General features: G+C 36.1%; 1 protein-coding gene across 2 annotated transcripts in view; it reads left to right on the top strand.

Annotated features, from left to right (window-relative positions):
• MRPL13 (mitochondrial ribosomal protein L13) overlaps positions 1-24,631 on the top strand; it is a 35,897-nt gene extending 11,266 nt beyond the window's left edge. The window contains exons 4-7 of one of the 2 annotated variants that reach the window (XM_030875699.3): positions 267-327; positions 5,936-6,022; positions 12,496-12,617; positions 24,340-24,631. In XM_030875699.3, coding sequence (XP_030731559.1) covers positions 267-327; positions 5,936-6,022; positions 12,496-12,617; positions 24,340-24,361 — 292 coding nt within the window. In that variant the 3' untranslated portion in view covers positions 24,362-24,631. The remainder of the gene's footprint in view (positions 1-266; positions 328-5,935; positions 6,023-12,495; positions 12,618-24,339) is intronic. The other variant, XM_030875700.3, reaches the window with a different exon arrangement.
• Positions 24,632-27,411: the final 2,780 nt, after the last annotated feature.

Raw genomic sequence — 27,411 nt, 5'->3', positions numbered from 1 at the left:
AGAAATATAAATAGTTAGCCAAGAAATTTTCTAAGATGTGGAACTTTTTATGAAATAATGATTGCTAATTTGACCACTTAAGAGAATAGCATTTCAAATAGCATAGGTTACTGCTTAATTTTTAAGACATTGATGAACAGCATAGTTTCGAGAAACAAGTATAATTTCATAATAAAAATAGTTTTCATATTATAAAAGAATGTTCATTTCAAGAATACTGTACCATAGCCTACTCCCAATTTTAATGCCTTTGTTTCTTTTAATAGCTACCCAGGTGGATTTAGACAAGTAACAGCTGCTCAGCTTCACCAGAAGGATCCAGTGGCAGTAAGTTTATAGTATTTTTTATTATATCACACAAGTTTTGATAGGTATTATTTCGTTATCATTCAATTCTATGTTTTTAATTAGTATGTTTTGCATTTAATCAAAGAATTTTGATGCTTTTCTTTTTAATTTCTTAACATCTGCATGATCACCTAGAATATGATATGATTGCTGAAAATGTTTGGGGGAGACAGATGTATGTTTGTATGTGTGTATATATGTTTATTTTCCATTATATCAAATATGCTAGGTATGTTGTTCCAATCTTAAATTCTCACTGACTTTTTCGTTGTTGTTGTTCACTTGATTTACTGATTACCTGAGTTATGTTAAAATCTCAGTTGTGGATTTATTAATTCTTCTTTGTAGTTCTGTCAGTTTTTTGTTTTTTTGTTCTGTATGTTTTGAAGATTTAGTGTTAGATGAATTAACTTAAGTTTGGGATTATAATCTTCTTAAGGAATTGATCAAGGTATATACTGACTCTCTTTATCTCCAATAATGCTTTTCAACTTGAGGTCTGTTCTTTTTATATATTAACATAGCTATATCAACCAATTTTTTAATTTTGTTTGCCTCATATTTCATTTTACAGTTTAATTTACTGAGCTAGATTTTATTTTCTTTTTTATCCCCTTCTTTCTTGCCTTCTTTTGGATTGACTGAGCTTGCTTATTAGAAGTCTAGGATTAATCAATATCTTTACTTTCCTCAAAATCAAATCAAGGCCCCTAGAAGATTATTAATACCTATTCTCCCTTTCAACCTGTATGTTTTCTCTGTTCAAGATTTTTAAAAACTCTTAAAATTCAGCATTCTTGTTATTGTCTTATACTGTTACTGATTCTTTATGGTCTTCTTTGCTTACGATCGCTTCTTGTAACTGGGATCAATGTCCTTCTCCTCGAAGAACTTCTTGTTGACATTCCTATCATAACATTCTGAATAGTGAACTCTCCTTTTCTGTCTGAAGCTATATTTTTGCCTTCATTCTTGAAAGATAGTTTTGCTTTTATATGCAATTCTAGGATTACCGATTTTTTTCTCTCAGCTTTTTGAAACTATGATTCACATAGATTTTAGTGTCCGTTATTACTGTTGATATCAGATGTCACTTTACTTGTTTCTTTATGTGTATTCTGTCTTTTCTTTCTGAATACTTTTAAGATCTTTTCGTCGACTTTGGTTTTTATATGTTTCTTTTTGGGCTTTGTCATTGTTTTGCTTGCGGATTGGTGTCTTCCGAAAATTCGTCAGCTCTTCTGTGTATCTTCTAATATCGGCTCCCTTTATTCTCTGTCCTTTCCCTTTGGAAATCAGATTATACATACATATACAAATAACTTCAATTATTGTATTTTTTTCCTTTTCTTGAAGCTTTTACTGTTTGTTTCTTTTTCAAATTTGCTGGTCGGTTTTGACAGTCTTCTGTTCCCTTTGTCATACTTTGGTTCCCTCTTATATTTCTTTAAAGATATTAAACGTAATTCTTAGCATTTGTGTCTGATTCTGATATTTGTGGTCTTTGTGGGTTTGCAATTTATTGTTTCTGTTCAGGATACTTGGAAAGTATATGTACCTTGGAACTTCATCTCTGGGAATTTTTGAGACCTACGTTAAAAATGAATTTCTTCAAAAAAGATTTACTTAGCTTCTGCAGGTACATGGGGCCATATATACGTATATACCTATATATATATGTATATATATGGCATCCTAAGACCTCTTTAAGCTATACTTTCGACCCCTGGATTTTGGTCCCCATAAAAAGGGTGAATTTGGGGCCTTGTAAGGTCAGGTTCATAGTTAAGCAGTTATCTGTCAGGAAAGACTTTTGTTTTTTCATTTCCTCACTCAGCACCCTGAGTATTGCCTTTCTGTTGAGAAGCTGGGTTTATGAGGTCATCTTGATCCTACCTCCTAACCCCAAAGTCATAGTCCTGTAAAACCCAAGCCCTGCACTAAACTGATGCCCTCAAGGCCAATGCCAGCCCTAGGACTCTTTTGTCCTTTCTTTTACTTTTGGCCTCTAGTCAGTCCCATGCTTTTAAAGGATTTAAAAAGCAATACTGTTAACTTCACTAATGTTTATTATGTTATCATTAGAGTTATATACTGGGAGAAATTTCTAAACCAAATGCTTGTCCTCAGTATTGCTAAAAGCAGATCCTCCTTTTGCCATTTCACAGTTTTATTTTTTCTTCCTTAACTCTTGATAACCTAGTCTTTAAACTGTACTCCTAGATTTGGTAGCATTTTCCCCATTGGGACCTGTTTTAGCTTTTTACTTAAATGAGCAAAGTGTTAGACTGTGAAGACACTCCTTTTTACTTCCCTAAAATGGTGAATAAAAATAAATGTCTATTGTCAGGATGCAACCATTTGTTTGGTGTTGTACTGCCTATAATTTTTTTGGCTAAGGTGGTGGTGGGGAAGGGCATGTTTATTATTATAAGGTCTGACATGGCATTTAGACGTTCCATGCTTTACTGTTTATTTTTACTTTTCATAATTATAAAAACATGCTCAGAAATTGCTTCTTAAGAAATATTTAATGTTCTGCTTTATAATTCATGTGTCTTTAGATTATCACGGGTCAAAATAAAATATCCTATTTTGACTATTAATATGGATTGCATATAATAGTAAAAAGTTGTTAGGGCTACTGGTAATATATACTACAACTTTTACAACAAATTATAGTTTTAATACTTATGTTTCAATGTTTTTAAAATTAGTTTCTAGTTTATTCAGGTATGCCAACTATACACTAGGAGGCAGTATAGTCCAACTTTTGATGTTAAGAATTTGGCTTTGGATAACATTTGTAGAAATTGTTTCAAATTATTTTTTATGAACAAAGATTGAAATGCATTGCAAAATGTTTGATGACGGCTTGGAAAATATTTAGAGTTAAATCCATTTGAATTTTTACCTCATTAAAAGATCTTAATTTTTTTTTTAAGTCTTAATTTTGCTTGTGTTTCTAAAAAGACTGACATGTTAACGAAGAGGTCAGTTATTTTACTTCCAATTGAAACACTCAAGTGTTTTTCTGGAACAGTAGGTCTTCTTCCAGCAGACATAATTTGCTTATCAGTACTTGGTATATGTGGCTTTTAGGAGAATTTGTTTCATGAAGCATCTTTCTGATTATTAGTACGATCTTGGAATATTACTTGTAAAGTACATTGATTAACATATTTAAATAGTAGGCTTTTAAATATTTCAGTATATTTTTATAATTACATAGAAGATCACTAATTCTAAACTCAAATAAATATATTGATTCAGCCCTTTCCTTATACCCTTTCTCTCTGTCATACATTTTAGTTTCCTTAGGAGTCTCTGTGTTCTTGTATTTTTCTTCTAATATGGTTCCTTTCTTATGTTTATTCCCTCTCCTATAGTTTATAAAGATACTTTATGTGAAACAAATGTCACGTGCCTGGGTTACACATTAGATGAGGAAAGTATTTAATACTTATTAACCGTGCCTTGTTCTATCTTTCTCACTTTCTGAATTCCTTAGAGTTTATGCTTAAGTCTATACAGCTAGAATTACTTCATTGCATATGCAAGTTGTGTCACATTTATTTTTTGGGGTATGTATATTTGTATGTCTGTCATCCCCTTTTTCTCTCACCTGGCAGCTTGTAACCCTTTCATACTTTCCAGCTTTCTCTAATTTGAGTGTTATGTTTGCATTTTTTAATAGGGCATATTTTAAAAATACCAACTTGTTAATTCAAGTAAATACAACTAAATGTTTTTAAGAACATGAAAACCAAATGCCAAGTAACCCTGCTAATGCAACAAAATTGCTGTTAGGATGATATAATGACAGAAGATATAATGACTTGCTTATCCAGACAAGATGCTGAGTAGTCTTAACATTGTCACTTTCTACTAAAGACTTTTAAAACATAAAAAATTTTAAAGACTAATATCAGTGCTGCCCAAGAGAAATTTCTGCTATGATGGAAATGTTCTTTGTCTGACCACTTGAAATGTGGCTTATGTGATTCAGGAACTGAATTTCTAATTGCTTTTAATTTTAACAATGTAAGTCTGTATTTAAATAGTCTCCAGAACATAAAGTCTCAACAGCACTAACACAGAAAATAGATGGAAAATATATATGGGATGCCATTAGCTTTAGTACATAGTGAGGTAGTCTGATGTGATGAGAAAATAAAAAGATCAGGAAGTCCTCTTATAGTGCAATCCTATTCCAATGTGTATTGTTTTAATGGGTTTAGTTTCATACATGCCAAATGATATCCTTGAAATATGAGTACAGATGGAAAAAATCAGTTTGACTCTCCAAATGTCTCTTAGTTTTATGAAGCTTTTGCAGTATATTTGTATACACTGTATACCAGGAGGCCCCCAGGAAATTCTGGAGCACAAGGTGACACTGCGTGCCTTTCTCTTGACAAAACATACATAAAATCACATTCAGGCCAACAGTGAGGATAACCTTAATAAGGGGAAAAGTAAATCATGAAAAGGTTAGTTTGCCGTCTTGGGAGTGGGTATGACAGGGAGAAGGGACTTTGTCTTCTTGAAAAGTTACAGAGAGAAACACATTATAGGTGTGTTTGCAAGTCCCATATGTCTGTTCTGGGAGTAAACCTACCTGGATTGAATCCAGCACCACCACTTAATAGATACGTGAAATTAGGGGGTGCGGTTCTGTAACCTCACTAAATTTGTTTCCTCATCTGTGAAGTTGGCCTTAGTATCATAAACAAGATAACAAATGTAGTGCAGTGACCGCTGTACACACAGTAAGTTTTCAGTGAATGCTAGTCATTACCATTGTTACAGATTGGCGACTCACAGAGTCAGTCGCGTGACTGTATGGTCAGGCACAGTTTATGAATTGGAAACCTCCTGATCTCCCACCTGGAGGAAACGAGATTAAGCCTCCCTAGGATCTGCTGTAACCTGTATGTAATAGGTTATTATTTTTTTAATAAATTTTTTAAATTATTTATTTTTGCTGCCTTGGGCCTTCGTTGCGGTGCGCGGACTGCTCACTGCGGTGGCTTCTCTTGTTGCGGAGCACGGGCTCTAGGCACACAGGCTTCAGTAGTTGCAGCACGTGGGCTTCAATAGTTGTGGCTCGCAGGTTCTAGAGAGCAGGCTCGGTAGTTGTGGCACACGGGCTTAGTTGCTCCACAACATGTGGGACCTTCCTGGGCCACGGATGGAACCCGTGTCCCCTGCACTGGCAGGCGGATTCTTAACCACTGCGCCACCAGGGAAGCCCTGTAATAGATTATTTGAGCCACAGGTTCTTGTATAAGCTTAAAGAATTTTTTTCTTATTCTATCTAAAATTGACACATACACAAGTTATCTGTTATCTCTTCCTTTTGTCCCTTTTCTAAATAAAAATAAACAGATTCGAAAGAAAATAGTAATGTACAAAACAATAAAAGTTACTTTTCTGTTACTGCCACATATCTGCTTAGGTCTCAGTTTCATTTCTTTCGTATTCACGTTGAATCGTAGCCCACTCGTTTTCATCACTATCTCTTATTGTGTTTATATACCCAGCACATTTTTCTTATTGAGTCCCCCGTGTATCTGTTTTTCAGATTGTTAAACTAGCTATTTATGGCATGCTGCCAAAAAACCTTCACCGAAGAACTCTGATGCAGAGGTTGCATCTTTTCCCAGATGAAGTAAGTCACTGATGATACTTTCTTAAATTTTTTTTAACATCTTTATTGGAGTATAATTGCTTTACAATACTTTACAAAGTTTCTGCTTTATAAAAAAGTGAATCTGTTATACATATACATATATCCCATATCTCTTCCCTCTTGCATCTCCCTCCCTCCCACCCTCCCTGTCCCACCCCTCTAGGTGGTCAAAGCACCGAGCTGATCTCCCTGTGCTATGCGGCTGCTTCCCACTAGCTATCTGTTTTACATTTGGTAGTGTATATATGTCCATGCCACTCTCTCACTTCGTCCCAGCTTACCCTTCCCCCTCCCTGTGTCCTCAAGTCCATTCTCTAGCAGGTCTGCGTCTTTATTCCCGTCTTGCCCCTAGGTTCTTCATGACCTTTTTTTTTTTTTAGATTCTGTATATATGTGTTAGCATATGGTATTTGTTTTTCTCTTTGACTTACTTCACTCTGTATGACAGACTCTAGTTCCATCCACCTCACTACAAATAACTCAATTTCGTTTCTTTTTATGGCTGAGTAATATTCCATTGTATATATGCACCACATCTTCTTTATCCATTCATCTGTTGATGGACAGTTAGGTTGCTTCCATGTCCTGGCTATTGTAAATAGAGCTGTAGTGAACATTGTGGTACATGACTCTTTTGTACCACATGAATTATGGTTTTCTCAGGGTATATGCCCAGTAGTGGGATTGCTGGGTTGTATGGTAGTTCTATTTTTAGTTTTTTAAGGAACCTGCATACTGTTCTCCATAGTGGCTGTATCAATTTACATTCCTACCAACAATGCAAGAGGGTTCCCTTTTCTCCACACCCTCTCCAGCATTTATTGTTTATAGATTCTTTGATGATGGCCATTCTGACCGGTGTGAGATGATATCTCATTGCAGTTTTGATTTGCCTTTCTCTAATGATTAATGATGTTGAGCATTCTTTCATGTGTTTGTTGGCAGTCTGTATATCTTCTTTGGAGAAATGTCTTTTTCGGTTTTCTGCCCATTTTTGGATTGGGTTGTTTGTTTTTTTGATATTGAGCTGCTTTCTTAAATTTTTAATTAAATGTTTTCTCATTTTAAAAATTGTTGTATTTTCACAGTAATTTTATGTCAACTTCTGAAATATTTTTTGCATTTTATAGTGAATGCACTATAATAACAATTGCTTCTATCTTAAATCATAAAGTGAGCCATCATTGGACTAAAAACCAAAAGTCTGTAAGTTCTATATTTTCATTTTAATAACTGCTTTCTTTGGAAGAAGGAACTATAGTCTACTTTGTTTGGAATAGAAACTATAATTAGAGCCCCTGTTAAATTGAGGGTACTCATAGATAATTTCATGAACTACAAAAAAGTATGAATTTAGTTTACTTTTTTTGTGACCTGTAGCTTCTATGAATCATAGACTAATAGCTCGGCTTTGGTTGCTAATTATTTCCCATGATTTAACTTGAGAATACTTATTCCTACTCAGAATTTGTTCAGCTAAAAAGTACTTGAAAATAAAAATAGACATTTTTATCCATAACTGTTGTACTGGTATAAGTACTTGGTTTTTCTCTCTGGTATAATATAATAAAACACTATAGAGGTTCTATAATAAAATAGTTGAGTCCAGGCCATGGAATCGGACTGCCTGAGTTTGAATACATGCCCCCACCATCTACTGACTTCATGGCCATTATTATCTCTGTTTTCTTATCTGTGAAATGGGCATAATAATAGTACCTACTTCGTAAGATTGCTGTAAGGGTTAGATGAGATAACATTCGTAGAGTACTTAGACCAGGCCCTGGAACAGTAAGTTCTAGTTGCTATCAATATTATGGGTTATAATTGTTGTCCTTATAGTTCCTACTAGAGGAATAAGGTAGAATTCATTCCAGGCTATAAAGTTATTCAACTGTTCAAGACACTTGTATGTTCTGTTGTTAGTTTAAATAATGCATGAGTAAATTATTCAGGCCTTTATCAAAGTGGCTAATTTATTACCTTTACTTTGCATGAATGAGTAGAATAATTTCCCACTATTCACTTTACCTCTGAGGTAACAAGTATGGGAGCAGTATCATTATATAAGGATAAATGACTTTGGGCATGAAATCACAAGAATTTTAAAACTCTTGTTTCTGATTATACTTTCACATGCTTTTAGGAACCATAATTTCTACAAGGAACAAAAAAAATAGTAATGTTATTTTTACCAGTTATAAGGTAGATACATTTCAGCATAAATTACTTAAATAATTTCAGGCTATAAGATAAATGAGCCCATTTCTCCAAAAATGGATTGCTAGATTTTTTATTGTCATGACCATGGGGAAACAGGCACTCAGACATTGCTGGTAGCAGTACAAAATGGTGCAACCCACAAGGAATCGGGGAATTAGGTAACATTTAACAAAAATACATACATAAGGAGATTAATGCTTGATCCGGCTATCTTATTTATAGCAATTTACCCTGAAGATACACATATACAAGATTATTGTTTCCACATTATCTACAATAGTAAAGTAATGGAAATAAATAAATGCTTATTCATAGGAAATTGGCTAAATTATGCTATATCTATTCAGTTGAGTACTATGCAATTATAAAAAAGGAATGACAGATATCATTGTGATGATAAGTAATGCTTTCCAGGATGTACTGCTAAGTTTAAAAAAGCAAAGTGGAAAAGAATATAGATAGCATACTACCTTTTATATGCATTTATACATATGTATGTTTACATACACACATATATATTTATCTCTCTTCTTTTTGTGTAAGAAACACAGGAAGAATAAATGAGAAAATGAAGTTGGTTACTTACTAGATGATGGGCACAGAAAGATGAAAGGAGTAGGGAAGAGAACGAGATTTTTGGAGAATACCTTTTAGATTTTTTTTTTTTTACTTTAACTTTTTTATCATGTTGAGGTTTTATATATTCAAAAAATAAAAGGACAATACCAATATAAGTAAGCAGAACTAGTGCACAGATTGTGTTTTCTAAGTGCTATTCCCTATTAAAAGGAATGTGGTTCTTCTTAGAAATGTTGTTTCTAGGTCTGGAACAAAGAAGAAGGTCATTTTGGAGTGCACACATGCACAAGATTATTATTTCTGCATTGTTTATAATAGTAAAACAATAAGTAACAGAAAGTAAGACAGTGATCAAAACCCGTTGGAGAAATATCAAGAGAACAGAGGAGGCAGCTTGAAGTGGTGCCCACTGACCAAATATGCACTGTGTGAGCCTTGAATGGTCATAATGGTGGATTACCTTGAATAGAAAACAAAAATCTATGAGCCCACAATGATAGTCCCAAAATTATTTTTAACTGATTATAATTTCCCTTCTTTCTGGAGAAGGAAAAGCTCTTCTTTAGAGAAGAATGTCATCTAAAAAATGTAGAAATAATACTGAATTAGAAAAGCCACCATTATCAGCATATTCTGTATCTATTGAGTAAAGCATTATAGAACAGGATATTCACACAGTTTCAAAACATCATGTCACCGAGTACTTACTATTTAAAAAGAGAAAAGATACTTTTACGTTAAAGCCATCTGGTGAACCACCACTCATAACCAAGATATTAAATATATCATCAATATGGGGCAAACTGACATCACGTGTCTCCTGCTATGAATGAAGCACTGAAGACCCAGCATAAACTATAGTGTCCTGTCAGAAGTGTTTAACCTAAATCTAGCGATGAGGAGAGAGTCCTACACATCCCAAAAAAGGACATTCTGCAACATAATTGGCCTGACCTCTTCAAAAATGTTAATTTCATAAAAGAGATAAAACAAGGAAACTCTTCAGATTAAAGGAAACTAGACTAAATATATTGTGTATGTTAACCAACATAATAACATAATAGCTGTAGCCTGTGATCCTTGACCTTGGATTGGAAAAATTCAATTTGGGAAATTTGAATATACACTGTATATTAGAGTAAAAGGTGTTTCATCAATGTTAGTTTTCCTGAACATGAATTTGTAATGTGGTTACATCGGAGACAATTCTTATATTTAGGAAATATATATGCTGAAATATTTAGGGATGAAATATTTGCAGACTACTCTCAAATGGTGCAGTCAAAAAGAATGTTTTTGGTGTATGTGTCTATGAATAGATAAAAAGAGAGAAAGCAATCATGTCCAATTTGAACAGTCAGTGAATTTAGGTGAAGGTTAGATGAGTGTTCACTCATTTTGGCAACTTTTCGGTAGGTTTGAAATTCCTTTAGAAATTGCAAAAAAGTGGGAGTTCCCTGGCGGTCCAGTGGTTAGGCCTCCACGCTTCCACTGCCTAGGGCCTGGGTTTGATCCCTGGTCAGGGAACTAAGATCCTTTAAGCTGCGTGGCACGGTCAAAAAAAAAAAAAAAGTATAAAGAGGAAAAATTTCAAAAAAGTAAATGATCACCTCACCCCTGTGTTTCTTTTTTCTACTTTTATTCTTTTCCTTATTTCCCTCTTAGGTTCACCACCTGCTCTGTGCAGAGGACATAAACGCATAAAAAGAAAGTTTTTCCGGTTTCATGTGTAATGCCTAATCAGCATCTTTAATTCCTAACTTTGCATTGATTTTGTCCATTCTTTCAGTGGATTCCTTTAATAGTGGTGAAATTTGGTAAGCTCATTTCAGTCAAAATTCTATTCAATTCAGCAAACATTTACCAGGAACCCACTATGTCCCAAACTCTCTATGCTGAGTGAGCAGTTGGCAACTTTTAAAATTGTCTTTGCAAATACAAGCTAAGGATTTTTTTTAATGGCTTCCCAAAGAAGTGTGAAATAGTCATAAATTTTTGTGAATACCAAACTGGCAGATAGACTTCTTTAGTAAGTAAAAAATAAGGACCCCTTAACAGTATTTCATGTGTCCAGGCTTTCTCTGCTTGTTCTGATTCCGTGTGCTTACACTTGCATATTTGAATATGCTGGGGAAGGGAATTTAAATATTTTTCAAATACTTTTCAGTGAAGAAACACTTCTCAGTAGTATTTATTGTGTTTTGTATATGTTGATAGTGACCCAGCCTATCCAAACCATAATTTTAAAGTCATTTTAAATTTTAAAAAATATTTTTTAATTTTTGCCATATTAGGTTTTAGAATGAGTTTATAGTGCAGTAGAGCTCTGTGATTCTCTAAAATTATTTTTAAATTGTATTTGATTCTTGACATCTTGAATAACTTATTTCATGCCATGTCCTCGCCCAGATATTTGATTCCCAATTATACTGTTGCTCTCTGCAGAGAGCTGTAATTTACTGTATAATCATCCTTCTTTTCTGAAAATGTTTAGGAACACACTAAAATGAAAAGAGGGAATTCTATCTATGATCCCTGGGGAAATGCCCATAGGACACTTCCATATTGATATCTTACTATTTTTTTGATAGACTCTCCAAAATTAACTGATCATTCAGATCCACAATATAATTCTCTTTCCCTTATTTTTGTTCCATGAGCACAGTATAAATGTTAATTCTTCTGGTTATTCATGCTCTTCATCTTATCATTCCCTTTATTTAGTCCACTTCCTGTTCTTTTAAGATACCTCTCAAATGTATGCTTTACTCTTCAGCTTGCTTTTCGTTACCCAAGTTCAGACTTTCTCATATTTTACCTTTCCTTTTATTTTTCTGAACATTTGGATATATTTCCAGGGGAAAGTAGTTCTGGGCAAGTGCCATTAATAAAGGCACCGGGATTTGAGTGTAGACCAACGCCTGAAAGGTGAGGAGGTTGTTTACTCAGAAGCCATGGGCATTTGCGGAGGGGTGAAGTCGGAGAGGTGCGCTTCCTGGTTTAGCTAAGGAGTTAGAACTTCATCCTGAGAGATTTTTAGCTAAGGGGTGACTTCTTTAAAACTGCAAGCCTTTAGAAGCCATGATCTTTTTATTTTCCTTTATATACTCAGCACCTAGCACAATTTCTAGTTCATAGAAGGAGTTCAGTAAATGCTTGTTGGCTAAATGACGCAAAGATCCAGCAGATTTTCATTTTCGAAAGTTTTTTTTGGCAACAACATGGAGCATTAATTGAAAAAGGTTGTGGCACTGGAAGCAACAGACCTTGTGCATACACTCATCGGATGAAACATTGTGAGAATGAGCCAAAGCAGTGCCTTTTTTGCAGTTGAAAGGAGGGGGAAAATGTAACAATATTCAGAAAAAGTAGAATTTATTGACCAGATACTTGTCAAAATTGAAGACATCTAATGTATCATTAGGAATAGGTTTGTCAAGATTAAAATATAGAATGTATTACTGTAATGAGATTACTTATGTCACTGATTTAATGTATTTTTCAGGGATTTTTACGAAGTTTTAATTTGAAGATTGTGTTGTTCTCATTTTATAAACATTCTTTTATTATTTTTTAATACTAAGAATTACTAATTTATTACTAGGGAATATATTTTAAGAAGAGTAAGCCTAAATTTTTATTTACTCTAGGATATACCAGAAGATATTCTTAAGAATTTAGTGGAAGAGCTTCCTCAACCACGAAAAGTGCCCAGACGTCTAGATGAGTACACACAAGAAGAAATAGAGGCTTTCCCAAGAGTTTGGTCTCCGTAAGTCTTTCTTTTCCTTCCTATTTTTGTTTTTTAACCTGAGTTTAGTTTCGCCTGTTTTCTTATCCAAATGATAAGATCCTTGAGGGTAGGAAGAATGAACTTCTTTTCACTCTCTCGGATACTCTTTGCAGCTTCTACCTACAAATAAACTCTAGATGTAGATGGTAGAACCAAAAGTCTCGGAGTCTTAAGACCTTGCTAGGTAAGTGCAAAGATGTTCATATATGCCTATAAATTATCAGATATTTTGTTTGGGATGACACAACTTGGATTGATTGTAGTCTCTTGGGATAATAAATGAATCGTTCTTACCTAAAACAAAGTGATTCTCTGTTTTTTCAGATTGCTTCACTAAGCCAAGAATATGAGCTAATGAAAGTCATTAGTTCTGGATACTTAGAGTCAATCCAAATAGAAAAACAAAATAAAAAAACACTTTTGCTCTCCTCTATTACAATTTCCTCTACCTATGAGCCAGAAAGCTGCTTAGCTTTGACATACTGTCCTATCTAATTGTTTCCAGGCTGTTTTGCCTGGCCTACCAGGCTCTTTGTAACCTCATCAGCTTCAATTCTTCTCACTCCACTGTGCTGGTCTAGCATAGCAGACTGTGTAAGCTTGGCACCCTTTTTATGCAATTTAACTTTTCCATGACTTTGTTCTGCTGTTACCTCTGCCTAAAACAACACGTCCCTCACCTCCTCCTCCTCCTCCTCTGGAATAACTCTTACTCATTCTTTAGGCCTTAGTTCAGATGTCAGTCTCCTTTAAGAAGCCTCACCTAAACATCAAGAGCAGACTAAGTGCTCAACCATCTTCTGCTGTAGCACCTGCCGTGTAGCTCTGTCATTACCACATTTACCTCCTCAAAAGCAAGGGCTGCATTTTGTTCATTGTTACATCCCCAGTGCATAGAACCGTCCCTCACCTGATAGGGCCTCAGAAATGTTTACAGAATTTACACAGTAGGTTTAGAGAGAGCCACGCATCCTCGTTACTTGATCTACAAAAGACAGCTAATCTTCCCACAGGATACTTAACCACTGTACTCCGAAAATCCATATCTCTTGATGGGCTGTCTGGCCAGATAGGTTTGTGAAAACCTAAGTTTTCCCAGGATTACCAGTATGTCCAGGAATCTAATCCTTGACTTTCATTGTGTGTGTATATAACTTCACTCTTTGCACACAGAGGTCTTTAGGGTATTCTGTTTAAATCTTTTTGACTTTGCTGACTTGTATAAGGTTCACCTTTAATTAAATCTGCATATAATGAGCAAAATAATATTATTAGTGATCATTTACACTTTCCAGCTGGCCTGCACTGTGCTAGGTGGTTTGCATACATTGTACCTAATTCTCTTACCAATAAGATAAAATACATTATTCCTGTTTTTAAGACTAAGCCAAAGGTTGACTGGTTTGTAGTACAGCCTGAATTTGAAACTAATTGTAGCTGATTCCAAAACCTGTGTTCTTTCCACAAAAGTAAACTGCTGCATTAATTAATTTATTTATTCAACAAATATGTATTATGTGCAAGACACTCTTATGTGCAAGACACTATAATAAGCACTAGGACACACATTTGAAAAATTACCATTAAAGCAATTATTTAATTCCATTTTACAAACTTTTATTGAGTTTATACTATGTGCTATACCTTTTGACAAATGCCAAGGAAATGCAGATGATGAAGCATTTAAATGAAACTTCCTCCAAAAGTCCTTCCTATAATCCTTGAGCTGGGTTAGGCCCCCTTTATAGGGTCTCATTGTACATGTTCCTTTTCTTTTACTGTATTTATTCTAATGTAATTAAATATATGCATGATTACCTGTTTAACGTCATTCCCTTACGAGACTCCATGAGGGACGTGTATGTTGTCTTGCTTAGCACTGAGCACAGTGACTGGCTCATTAAGTGGGCACTCAGCAAATATTTACTGAATGAATAAATGAAGAAATAGAGTATCCTTTTATCAGCTTTTATAAATGAGGTTAGAAATAATTTTTAGAACGTATGAAGGTAGTAAAATGCTCCAATTTAATACTAATTCTTCATGTCAGAATCAGTGAAATTGACCAACTTATAAAACCCTTTGTTTTATTGTTTTTGTTCCTGTTCACTGTATCATCTGAATTATCCGGCTGCTTTTCAGTTGATATCAAACAAGTGATTAACAAACTCTATGTGAAAAATTGAAAAAATTGGCTTTATGATGTCTGATATTTTTATCAGCTAGTTATTAGGATACATTCTCATGTTAAGTATTTCTCTCTAAAGTAAGGAAGTACGTTTTCTATTATTCCCTTATGTTCTGGTTTTGATTGCTTGACATTGACATACTTATGGACGAGAAACTATACATCATGTGACCTGATTTGATTCTAACAACTGAATTAAGTGTGGAGTGCTTTTCTCTTTTCCTTGGCTATTTTTTAGATACCTGTTTAATAGTTTGCCTTCTTGTCAAAACCTAAGATTCTGTTTTTAATTCTTTTTATTTAAATTCTTTTTTTTCCTCCAGATCATATAGTGGTTTATTTAGATAAATCAGTAAATAAAAGGTTTTAAAGTTTGTTCCACATGCTATGATAGTTACAATTATTCCCTCCTTTGGCATCTGAGAAATGAAGCTTCTGAACTACTTTGATGATGTTTAAACTTTAGGAAAAATCATTTTAGTTTAACTTGTTCTTAGAGATGTACATGGTCATTTAGTCAAGACCTATCCAATGTACCTTTTCCTACTTAAACTACATAGAACTTACATTTATCCTTAAAACTCAGTCCATATAAACATAGAACGTTTTTCTGGGAAGATGTTAACATTTTTACAAGTTCCTTAAAAGAGACGTGGAATTTGCCACAAATTGAAATTAATCCCTAACTTATAGAAATCATTTATTAGCTTAAATTTACCACCCTGGAACCTTTTCTTTACTAAAAATTCACAATAATATAGACTGCACATAAAATAGACAACATTTACTTGAAACATAATACTCTTTGGAAAGTAAACTCGCATTCAGTTGAAAAATATTTTAATTTGGGGGTTTTTAAAAACTACTAAATGTTTGGGCTTCCCTGGTGGCACAGTGGTTGAGAGTCCGCCTGCCGATGCAGGGGACACAGGTTCGTGCCCCGGTCTGGGAAGATCCCACATGCCACGGAGCGCCTAGGCCCGTGAGCCATGGCCGCTGAGCCTGCGCATCCGGAGCCTGTGCTCCGCAACGGGAGAGGCCACAGCAGTGAGAGGCCCGCGTACTGCAAAAAACAACAACAACAAAAAAAACTACTAAATGTTCATTGTAGAAAATAAGAATAAGATATATACGTAAGTAAATAATTTCACCATACTTAACGTTTTGGTGTGCTAACTTCCTGCTTCTTTGTGTTAGTTTTTAGGTTGTATGTATGTTTGTGTGTTTTACAAATTTGGGAAATCATGATTTTTCTCTAAATATGGTCTCACTGCACATTTTCCCAATTTACAAGATTTTTTTCCCCACAAGCATGATCTTCAATGGCTGCAGGATATGACATCAGTTTTATTCTGTAAATCTAAATATGTCATATCTGATTTTCTTATAGAAACTCTGTCATAATTGAACTTATATTCCTAACCAAAATGGATGTGGTACTTTTTTTTTTTTTAACTGGAAATACCAAAGGTGCTGTTTAGTTAGTTATGTGACCAAACACATATTATTCATGTAGAATTATATATCATGAATATTCTAAAGTGTATTCTAAATCAGTTAATCCAGGCAGTATAATAATGAAATAACCATTCACAACAAATTATATTTAATGTTATTATAGTCAAAGAGTACTCATCAAACTGTTCATTTTACTAAGGGATTACTGGTTCATTTAAAACAAATCAGAAGGTGACTGAATGCCTTCATTATATTAATGGAATGAGAAAGGGTTTTTCTATAATTTTTTTTTTTTTTAATAAATTATTTATTTATTTATTTTTGGCTGTGCTGGGTCTTCGTTTCTGTGCGAGGGCTTTCTCTAGTTGCGGTGAGCGGGGGCCACTCTTCATCGCGGTGCACGGGCCTCTCACTGTCGCGGCCTCTCTTGTTGCGGAGCACAGGCTCCAGACGCGCAGGCTCAGTAGTTGTGGCTCATGGGCCCAGTTGCTCCGCGGCATGTGGGATCCTCCCAGACCAGGGCTCGAACCCGTGTCCCCTGCATTGGCAGGCAGACTCTCAACCACTGCGCCACCAGGGAAGCCCCTCTATAATTATTTTTAAGGAGACTTTTAGTGAAACTTAGAGCCACTTGATGCATTATTGAGTTACTGTTTTGAAATGGATTTTCCTGCCCCTTCTTTTCATTCCAAATTTCCCTCTGGCAGGAATATACATTAGACACAGGCTTTCCTTTATGCTTTATTAAAGTTGTGATCCTTCCTCACTAGTGGCCACACAATATCTGTTAACTTATGTTAACTTATATCTGTTAATATTATGTGTTAATAAAGTTCAAGTGTAAAATAGTATATACATTAGAACTACAATTAAAATATTTGATACACCATGCAGTGCAATCCCTTGAAAGTGAGATTCCTCATTACTGATAGATTTGCTTTTATGAGAAAAAAATTTTTTTTCTCCTTTTGGAGAAGGAACCTACTTAAAATATACTTTTTGTTCCACTCAAAATAGCTAAGCCAAGAATATAACCTTCCTTTGGAATGTAGTAATTGGAAATTATTCAAGATAGATCTGATGGTGAACCTGCAGAGACTTGACTGAAGCAGATGTACCTGGATTGCACCATAAATAAATACAAACAAAAATAGCTTGCTTTGGTTTTTGTTTCCCTAGCAATAAAACCTAACATATGTTTATGTTAAAAAAATGTACATTTTTTAGTTGCAACTGTTTCTAGCTTTTGGTTCAATGTAAGTTCTTTACCATTTCTGTTAGAGACAAAAAGCTTCTGAGCAACAGTAACAATTGACAAACTAAGCTTTGAACCCAGTAGCTGATTAACAAAATTATTTTAATCTCAGTTAACAGCTACCATTGTTGGGATTTCATTTAAGTTATTTTCAATCACTTAAAAAGTTGTATTCCCTCAGGGCTAACTTCAGCATACTCTAGATTTTGTTAGGCTAGTTGTTTATTTATTTTTAAAACAATGGTAGACCAGAAGGAAAGAAACTAATATTTATGAGGAAACTATAAATATTGTTTTATAACTAAAAGCCACTTTCTCATATGAGAAGTATTGCCTATACACCTCACTTCTTAAACTAGTGTGTATACTTGGTGTATTAGTAGTTTTTACATCTCATGGATATGTAAATTGTGTCAGAATATGTTATAAGGTTTTATCTTGTGTTTCTTGATGGTACAGAGTAAATGTGCATTTGCCATGGGCAAGTGGTGATTGTAGGGTGCACACTTAGAATTTGTTTCTCAAAGATAAAACAGTAGCACTTATCTCTTTTCCACAGTTCAGTTGCCTGAGATTGTAGCTTTCAAATGGTCAACTTATTTTCATTCTGTCAATAATTATTTCCATGGTCATTGCAGTTTTGCCAACACATTACAAAACCACAATAATCATGGAAATTATAATGCTGTCACTGTAATGGAAATTTTTCATTATGTAGGGTAAAAATAAAACAGTTCATTTGAAACTTTTAATTTTCATTTCTACAAAACTCTGTAGGAGAGCTTTTCTTAGGAAAAACTAGGTATGTAGAAAATTCCAACTTAGAGTTGCTTCACATTATCCACAGATTGATGAAACAAAATCAAAAAAGAAATATGTTTTTTACTTCTCACTCGTTAAATCAGTAATGCTTTATTTTAAGCATAACCCTCACCTTTGTAGAGAAACTAAGTATGGAAAGTTTCAGCATCAGTAAACGCTTGAAAACAGACGTTTATGATGAAAACCTATGTTCCTGGTCTAACGCTCTTTACAGAGTGTGCTGTTAGAAGTGTGCCTGCAAAAGAGAGAGAATATGAGGATGACAGTGAGAAGGCTTGAGGACAACCGTGATTGGCCTTGGAATTGTCTTTGCTGAAAGTAGGATTAGATTTAGGGAGTTTAATAGGTAATCCATGCAGCTCTGTAAAAGAAAACGGGTGCCAGAAACGATAGCACTGCAGGAGGGACTTGGTGAGCATCCTGTCCAGTCTATAGCTCTGGAAGTCAGCAAGGATTTCAGCTTTCGGCTTGCCCTTCGATAGAAAAGCTACTCATCCCCAAAATGTACAGATTTTCGGTTTTAGTTAAATGAATGCCCAGAGAAAAATAATTTTACCTATGGCTTTATAAAATGTGCTTCAGATCAGAGACTTAGTTAAAGACGGTGGAGAAGGATTTTTACCTTTTCAAAACCCATAAAGATCTGGGACCTGGACATCTTCAAGATTTTCCATAATTGTGTGCTAGTCTAGTCATGTGGCATTTTTGTACAAGATTTAACTTAATTTGCTACTCTTCACAGTCAGAAGTTATTAGCTGGACCTGGGGAGAAAGCTTACGTTCCAGCTTTTCCATCATTTCAACCAGCACAGCGTTGGCTTAAACTGTAGACCTCAGTATTTCCAGTCCTGAATTTTGCTCATATTAAGCCTTCTAAACTATACTGTTCTTTTGGATATGAACACATTAGGACTGGTTGTTAAAATAAAAAGCAATCTTTATATAAACAACCAAAATAAAATCATTTACATCTCCTAGCCAATAGAGCTTATGACTTAAAAGTGGTAATTGAATGTAACAATAATTCCTATTAATTTTAATTGGAAAATTTTTTGGATTTTTAAAAAATTTTAACAATCTTATGAGTTTATTTTTTAATTTTTATTTTATATTGGAGTATAGTTGATTTACAATGTTGTGTTAGTTTCAGGTGTACAGCAAAGTGATTCAGTTATACATGTATCTATTCTTTTTCAGATTCTTTTCCCATATTGGTTATTACAGAGTACAAATAGAGTTCCCTATGCTATATACAGTAGGTCCTTGTTGATTATCTATTTTATATATAGTAATGTGTATATGTTAATCCTGACCTCCTCATTTATCCCTCCCCCCGCCACCTTTACCCTTGGTAACCATTAGTTTGTTTTCTATGTCTGTGAGTCTATTTGTTTTGTAAATAAGTTCATTTGTATCATTTTTTTAGATTCCACATATAAGTGATATCATATGATATTTGTCTTTCTCTGTCTGCTTTACTTCAGTTAGTATGATAATCTCCAGATCCATCCATGTTGCTGTAAATGGCATTATTTCATTCTTTTTATGGCTGAGTAATATTCCATTGTACCTAGAAGTGAGTTTAGTTTTTAAAAAATCACTGTTGAACTTTTTCTGATCAGGCTAGTGGTACAGTGTCTGGGGCAATGAGTGTAGCAGCACCATTGCTCTATTACCTGTACAGCTAACATCTTTAGTTCAAGCAGTATGTGATGTGACCAGATTTCCTGGAATGGTTTATTCTAAATAGTTCCATTCTTACAGTGGAAGTGACTTAAAACTCAATCAGACTGACCTTTTGTATTTCTTTCTTTTTTTTTTTGATATACAATATAGTGTTGTTAACTACAGTCGTCATGCTGTACCTTACATCCCCAGGACGTTTTATTTCTATTTTTTAATTTTTAAAATTTTTTTGGCCACGCCACGTGTGGGATCTTAGTTCCCCAACCAGGGACTGAACCCGTGCCCCCTGCCTTGGAAGCGCGGAGTCTTAACCACTGGACTGCCAGGGAAGTCCCTGAGAATTCAATTCTGATTAATGTAATGTTGCTGTACATAGACTAGCAACTTTTTAAGAACCTAAATACAATGGCATTTGCTCAGTTACTAAAGATACAGTTAATCTTTTTTTTTTTTAATATTTATTTGGTTGCTCCGGGTCTTAGTTGCGGCAGGCGAGCTCCTTAGTTGTGGCATGCAAACTCTTAGTTGCGGTACGCATGTGGGATCTAGTTCTCTGACCAGGGATCGAAGCTGGGCCTCCTGCATTAGGAGCGCGGAGTCTTATCCACTGCACCACCAGGGAAGTCCAAGTTAATCTTTCTTTCATGATAGATGCTAAAGGAATTTTAGTACCCAGCCTCTGTTGATGTTATCATAATTTACAATTAGTTATTGTTGTATCAGAAAAGCATAAAACTGCCTGTTAATAAAGTCCTCTGGTGGGTAAAGAGCCAGAAGGATACTATATATCTATTAGAATCATGTCTCGCTAATGAGGAAGTGTGTTACCTTCTATTAGGCACAGCACAGCTTTAGAAACTTCCTACTGAAAGCGTTTCTTTTGCTTCTTCAGCGTCTTCAAATAGTCGCCCCCTCCGTCTTATGAACAGCTCTGTCGGAGGTCTGAGGTGAACCCTTGCTTGTCAGTGTGCGGTCCACGGACCAGCATTGCATCACATGGGAGTTTGTTAGAAATGCAGAATCATGAGACCCTCTACAGACTAACTGAATCAAAATCTGCATTTTTACAAGAGCCCAAGCAATTTGTATGCCCACTGAAGTTTGAGACCCACTCAGCTAAACAGCCCTCCCCTCCCCTTTCTTATATTATCTTGGATTGCCTTCATTTAGTGGGAGTAAGCAATACAGATGTGTTGTATGTGTACCTGCTTTCATTTGTGTAGGTGGAGAGAGAAATAGAACCATATTTAGTGTAAAAACCTCACTTTTCCCCACAGGGGTACCTCCTGTAGCCATGTAATATGTTTGATTGTCTCGCACATGAGTTGATATTTCTAGCTCTGCGAACATCCAATGTACCTAGTCTCTTGGCTATGATACTGTTCCCCCTCCGCCCGTTAGAAGCAAATTAACCATCTGCAAAATATTCCAAAAGCGGAAAGGATGAGTCTGCAAACAAAGTGGCATTTTCAAGGCGGTCACTATAATTACAAGTATCTTACAAGCCTCCACTACGTGCAAGATACTGTGCTAATTGCTGGTAGTATAAGATCAATTATATTGGGACTGTGCCTTCAAAGGATAGGAGTTGTGTAGAATAAAATGGTGTTTGCAAACACTGGAGTCAGAAGGTCTGCACTAGATCACTACCATCCACTTCCTAGCTGTGTATCCTTAGACAAGTTACTCAGCCCCTCTGAGCATCAGTTTTGTCAACTGTAAAATGGGGTTGATAACAGTGTCTTTCTCACTATATAGTTAGGAGGGTAAAATGAGACAGTGCATGTGAGGTAGTTAGTATATTTCATGGCATCTAATAAGCACACAGCACTGTTATTTACATACAAAACAACACTTATTCACTTACTTAGGGCAAGTGTAATTTGAGAAACACCGTAATAGAAGTATGCATGAAGTTCTATGGCAATCTCAGGGAAAAGAGCCGTGCCTAAGTTAGGAAAGGAAGAGTTGTGTAGGGTTTCCCAGAACATGTGACTTGGGGGGTGGATTTTGAAGGATTAGTCAAGTCCACCAGGCAGAGAAGAGATAGGAGATACTCCAAGTGCAGAAAATATCAAGTACCCAAGTCCAGAGGTCTGAAAGTTTCTATCTGGGCAATAGCAAGTAGTATAATGGGACCAGAACGGACAGGGTGTGGAAAGAATGACTCAGAAAGGTTAACTGGGACCATGTCCTGGAGGGCTATGTGTTGAATTCTGTGTTTGAATTTGACAAAGCAGTGGAGAGCTAGTGAAAGTTCTTCCACTCTATGGAAGTGGGCTAAGAAAGAATCTATGTTAGAGACTCTCAGATGTCTTTCCCTTTGCCCCATTTCTCCTAAACTCCAAATCCTACTTACTAGCTGCCTGCCATGGCCAGATTTCATCATATTCAAAACAAAATCCTTCCCTTCAGAATCTGTTCTCCTGCCTGTATACCCTCTCCTGAACAAATAGATAGCGTTGCCATTTCCTGAGTTCTTCAAGGTGAAAATTAACAGTCATCCTTGAATTGTCATTTTCCAGTAGCTCCTTCCTCTGTGATGCGCCTGGTCTCTTCCCTCTTCCCCTCCCTGCTCTGGACAAGTTAATTTTCTGCTTCTTGAATCCTGAACCCATCCTTTCTTCTTACTCATCACTGCCCCAGCCCTACAGAGCCGTCATCTTAACCCTCCTCACTTCCTCCAAAATGTCTTGAAACAAAATTGGGCTTCATCAGCCCCCGATTGCCTTCAGGTCACTGTCAGCATTATTTACGTGACAGATTATACCCTTCGTACATGTTTCCTATTTTACTTGTAAATTCCACTAAAGGGTACTTTCGTCATCTCATTGTTAATAAATTAACTTTTGGTGTGGAAACAACCAGACTGTGACTAAGCACATGTAATTTCATTGAGTGGAATTGCAGAGACTTCTTGTTAGGGCTACTTGTTAGAAATCTTAGAAGATTTCTTTCCAGTGGCATCACCGCCACCCTTTTGTAATTATATGAACCAGCTGGACAAGAGAATAAATTGTTTCTTAAAATGCACTGGTGTCTCTTGACTAGGAGCTTTGATTGTATTGAGTCACATACCCAAGATTCAAAGGGTGCACTGTGGAGCCCCTTCCAGCTATTGTATCAAACTGTCATTTCCCAGACTTTGGATTCAGTTTTTACATTTGAAAAGAGATTTCAGAAACAGTGACAAAATGCTGCAGTTTCTCTTCTTGTTGTTACAGAATGACGATATGGTGAAGCATATTTGGTTAGTTTCCCAGATCAGTGCCTGTGTTCCTCATAGTTAAATAATAATTTTAAATTGTAATATAGTTCATTTACTTAGTTACCAGACTGTTGGTCTTCCTATCTGGGCTATCTGGTCTCTTTGTCTTCTTCTTCTTTTTTTTTTTTTTTTTTTTTTTTTTTAAGAAAAACATGATTTAAATGTAGAAAGGGATGAGATAAGTTGTTTCAGGGCAAACAGAGTTCACCTGTTTCCTTTTTTAAAGTAATTCAAACTGTTGAATATTTTTCCAGCTGTTTCAAAAATATCTATTTAGTTTACTAATCACTAAATTCCTTCTGAAAATTCTGTAGGAGCTCAATACCTACAATTACACTATTCTGTAAAAGATAACAGGACACTAACAGTTTTCGCATTCCGTAATTTCCTATTCCTCATTTTCTCCATTGTTAAAATTTAACATTTCTCTGAAAATGTTCTTTGTTTTAATTTACTACTGGAAGGAACTTTCAGGTGTGATTAATCCTATAAATATATAAACAAAGAAAAGACTATATATGTATATAGTAAATTAAAAGACCATATATGTATATAATAAATGTGTGTGTAATTAAAATATCAAAGGGCTGGTGTTTATACGTGTGTTTTGTATGCTCCTGTAATGAAAATTAAATTTAGCATATGATAAATAATACAAATAGGGAAACTGCTCATTCAGAATTTGCCATTATTAGGCAAATCCATATCTTTATATATAATCCTTTCTATTAAAAGGGCTTTTGGGAAATTGAATTCAAGCTTTTAAGTCACTACATACATTCATGCATAGGCACACGGGGGCCTATATTTATACTCTGCAAAGAACTTGAGAATTGTCCCTTAACTGTCTACTTTGCGATGATTTGGCCTTAATGTTTTTCACCAAAAATTTAGATATGATATTTGTAGATATTTCTTGATGAACAGTTACTTTCATTTTAAATTGGAAAATAATCTTCTTGCATCATGCGGGAGAAAATGAAACTGATTTGTGAAAAAATAAATGTTGATTTTTGTCTTTCAGACCTGAAGATTATCGACTGTAAGAGAAAGAAAATTTCAGAAAATAACAGTGTGGTGATTGAAACTTCTTCCTGATGAGTTTCTCCTTCCTTCAGGGCAGGGTGAAACAATTGCTGCCTTTTGACAAGAAACCTGTTTTGGGCGCTGAATGTTTGTGGGGAAAGGTCAGGAAGGGATATTCCTTCAATAGGAAATTGCAATAAAATACATTATTTTATAGAATTGTTTTATTATGTAATCTGATTTGAATGTTATAATGATGATAAGAATAAAACTGCTTACTTGGTTAACTATTCAATTTCTCACTTAATGAAAAAAACCAAACCCTAGGTAGCAATGCAGTTAAAATTGCCAAGTGCCCATTCATGCAGATTTCCTCACGTTCCAGCTCCCTGTTTTTGACACCTGGGAAAACAAGGCCCACCTTCACTTTTCTTTTCAGTGACTATTTTATCTAACCTCGCATCATCTGAGTTCATCCCTCCAGCTCAGTAGGGTAAGGTTTGTCCTGAGGTATTTTCAAACTGCTTCACTTTTTTCTGTGTCCCATAGAGCCTCTTGGTTTCCATGACACCAAAATAACAAAGTAATGCCTATCTGCTCCCTAGAAATCTCACTGCCCCACCTGTGATGCTGTTTGCAGACCCGTGCACTGTGTGTCCATATCTCTCCTGTTGGCTCCTATTCACCTCTGTGCTGGGCACTGAGGTTGGACCGCCGGGATCAATGTGTCCAGCAAAATCTCCTCCCTGGGAATTAAAGTGCTGAGACACTGCGTTTGGGCATTTTTACGGTAGTTTTCTTCTCTTGCCCTAGCCAATCAAGGAGTGTCTCTGACCCCTTCTCCCGTTCATGCAGCAAACATGTACTAAGTGCCTGCTATATGCCAGGTGTTGGGGAAACAGAAATCACACATGTCTTCCCCCAACACCTCCATGCCCCACCAAAGAGCAGAGTGTCTATTGCAGGGCGGAAAGGAGCTGTAGATAGATTTGTAAATAAGTGCACCTGGGTGTCAGACGTGCTGATAAAACTATGTATGAGCTGTGATATAAGTACATTTAGGGGAAAACAGTATAAACATTAAATATAAAGTACTGATAGTAAGCACCTGATAATATGCCAAACACAACTGCTTTATATAAATTAAAATTCATTTAATCTCTATATCACCCTATAATGTACATAATGTTACCTCCCCATTTAAAACTGGGCACGCTGAGGCAGCAGTAAGTAACTTGGCCAAGGTCACAGAACTGCTAAGTGGCAAAATCAGGTTTGGATCCAGGCAGTCTGCCTCAGAAGTCCATGGACTTAGTCGCCACTAGGCGAGAAAAAGTATTTATGTATCACAAATTCTGTAATAAAGCCAGCATGACCCGGAACAGGTCAACAGCTACCATTCAAGGAAGTGGCAGTTACAGTTTAAACTATTGGACCAAAAAGAAGCCCCATCCCTTTTGATGTGGTGCTCTTGGGTGTGAGCCAGTGTGAAATAAGCCCCCAGCTCCCAGTGCAGCAGCTTTAGTAGGGAGGAATTCTTGTCTGGTATATCTCAAGCACCTAGAACGATGCCTGGCACATATGTCTTGATTGAGAAGGGCTCACTGAAGGAAGCCCTTGTTTCTAACACAGCTGCAGGATTTGAAAAGGTGAGATCATAGCGACATGCTTTATAATAATATTGAGCCCAGTCATCATACCGTCAGCCCTCCACGTCATGGATGCAGAACCCACGGATTCAGGGGGCCTATTGTATCACACCATTGTATGGGTGGGACTTGAGCATCCTTGGATTTTGGCATCTGCAGGAAGTCCTGGGAACCATTTCCCCGTACATACTGAGGGACGACTGTATTGAATATTCAGGAAGAATATTGAGACTGATCACCATAACCCTCATTCTCACTTGCTGTGCGAGAGTCCTTTTGTAGGGGGAGGGGTTGCCTGAACTACAGACCCAAGTAGACCTAAACGGGCTATACTGTTGGACTGAACGGCCCCTCCTGCTGTTGGGAGTTAGCTCCATTTTGCATTCGGAGAGAACCAGAGCAAAGAGGCTTTTGCACCAAGTGGCCTTGAGAAGCAGAAGCTATCAGACTTCCCAATCCTGCCCATTTGCCATTGCTTGAGAGTTTAACAGCCAGATCTGTGCGTTTCCTAGGAGAACACAAACACAATAGCCAAATAAAAATCAAAACTCGCGGGCTTCCCTGGTGGCGCAGTGGTTGAGAGTCCGCCTGCCGATGCAGGGGACACGGATTCGTGCCCCGGTCCGAGAAGATCCTGTGAGCCATGGCCGCTGAGCCTGCGCGTCCGGAGCCTGTTCTCCGCAACGGGAGGGGCCCCAACAGTGAGAGGCCCGCGTACCGCAAAAAACAAACAAACAAACAAAAAACTCGCTGTTTAGGACCCAGGAACTTGAGGCGGGGAAGACAAGCTGAACCGCTAGAAGTGTAGCTCCAATTAAAGTAGAATGAACAGAAGAAACAGAAGAGAACTTTAAAAAATACGAATACTTACAGAAAAAGAAGGAAACCCTAGTTATTCCAACATCACATGGGAAGGAAAAGAAAGCTGAGATATATATATATATATATATATATATTCTGTTGCAGTGTGTGCCTGTAACGTGCAAATTAGCGCAGATAAGGAATAAAGTCACTAAAACCAGAGTTATATTTGTCCAGATGCAGTTTTTCACCAGGTGCTATGTGTTATGCTATTAACACCAGGTAAATGAGAAAAACACCATCCAGTTGAGCATAATGACCTGTGAAAGAATAATACACAACACCTGTCTCTCCATTTTACCTACATGCATTGCCTGCTTTGTCTCCTCAGTAAAACATAAGTGTCCTGATTCTAATAGCAAAGGAAAAGCCTTAAATATTGCAGAGTTTTGAAACATAGAAAATGTGATTTTGCAGTAGCCGGCGGGGGGGGGGGGGCGGCGCATAAAGTAATCACATTAATGAATACAGAAACAACACTAAAAAAAAAAAAAGAAAAGAGCTTAATCTTAACCTCCCAATAATCACCTGCTTCCTGGGGCACTGAAAACCGAAAAGCA

Source organism: Globicephala melas, chromosome 17 (genome assembly GCF_963455315.2).
Source record: "Globicephala melas chromosome 17, mGloMel1.2, whole genome shotgun sequence".
Classification (NCBI taxonomy): domain Eukaryota; kingdom Metazoa; phylum Chordata; class Mammalia; order Artiodactyla; family Delphinidae; genus Globicephala; species Globicephala melas.
The sequence above is the reverse complement of the archived record's forward strand: the minus strand, read 5'-3'. Positions and strand labels throughout refer to the sequence as shown.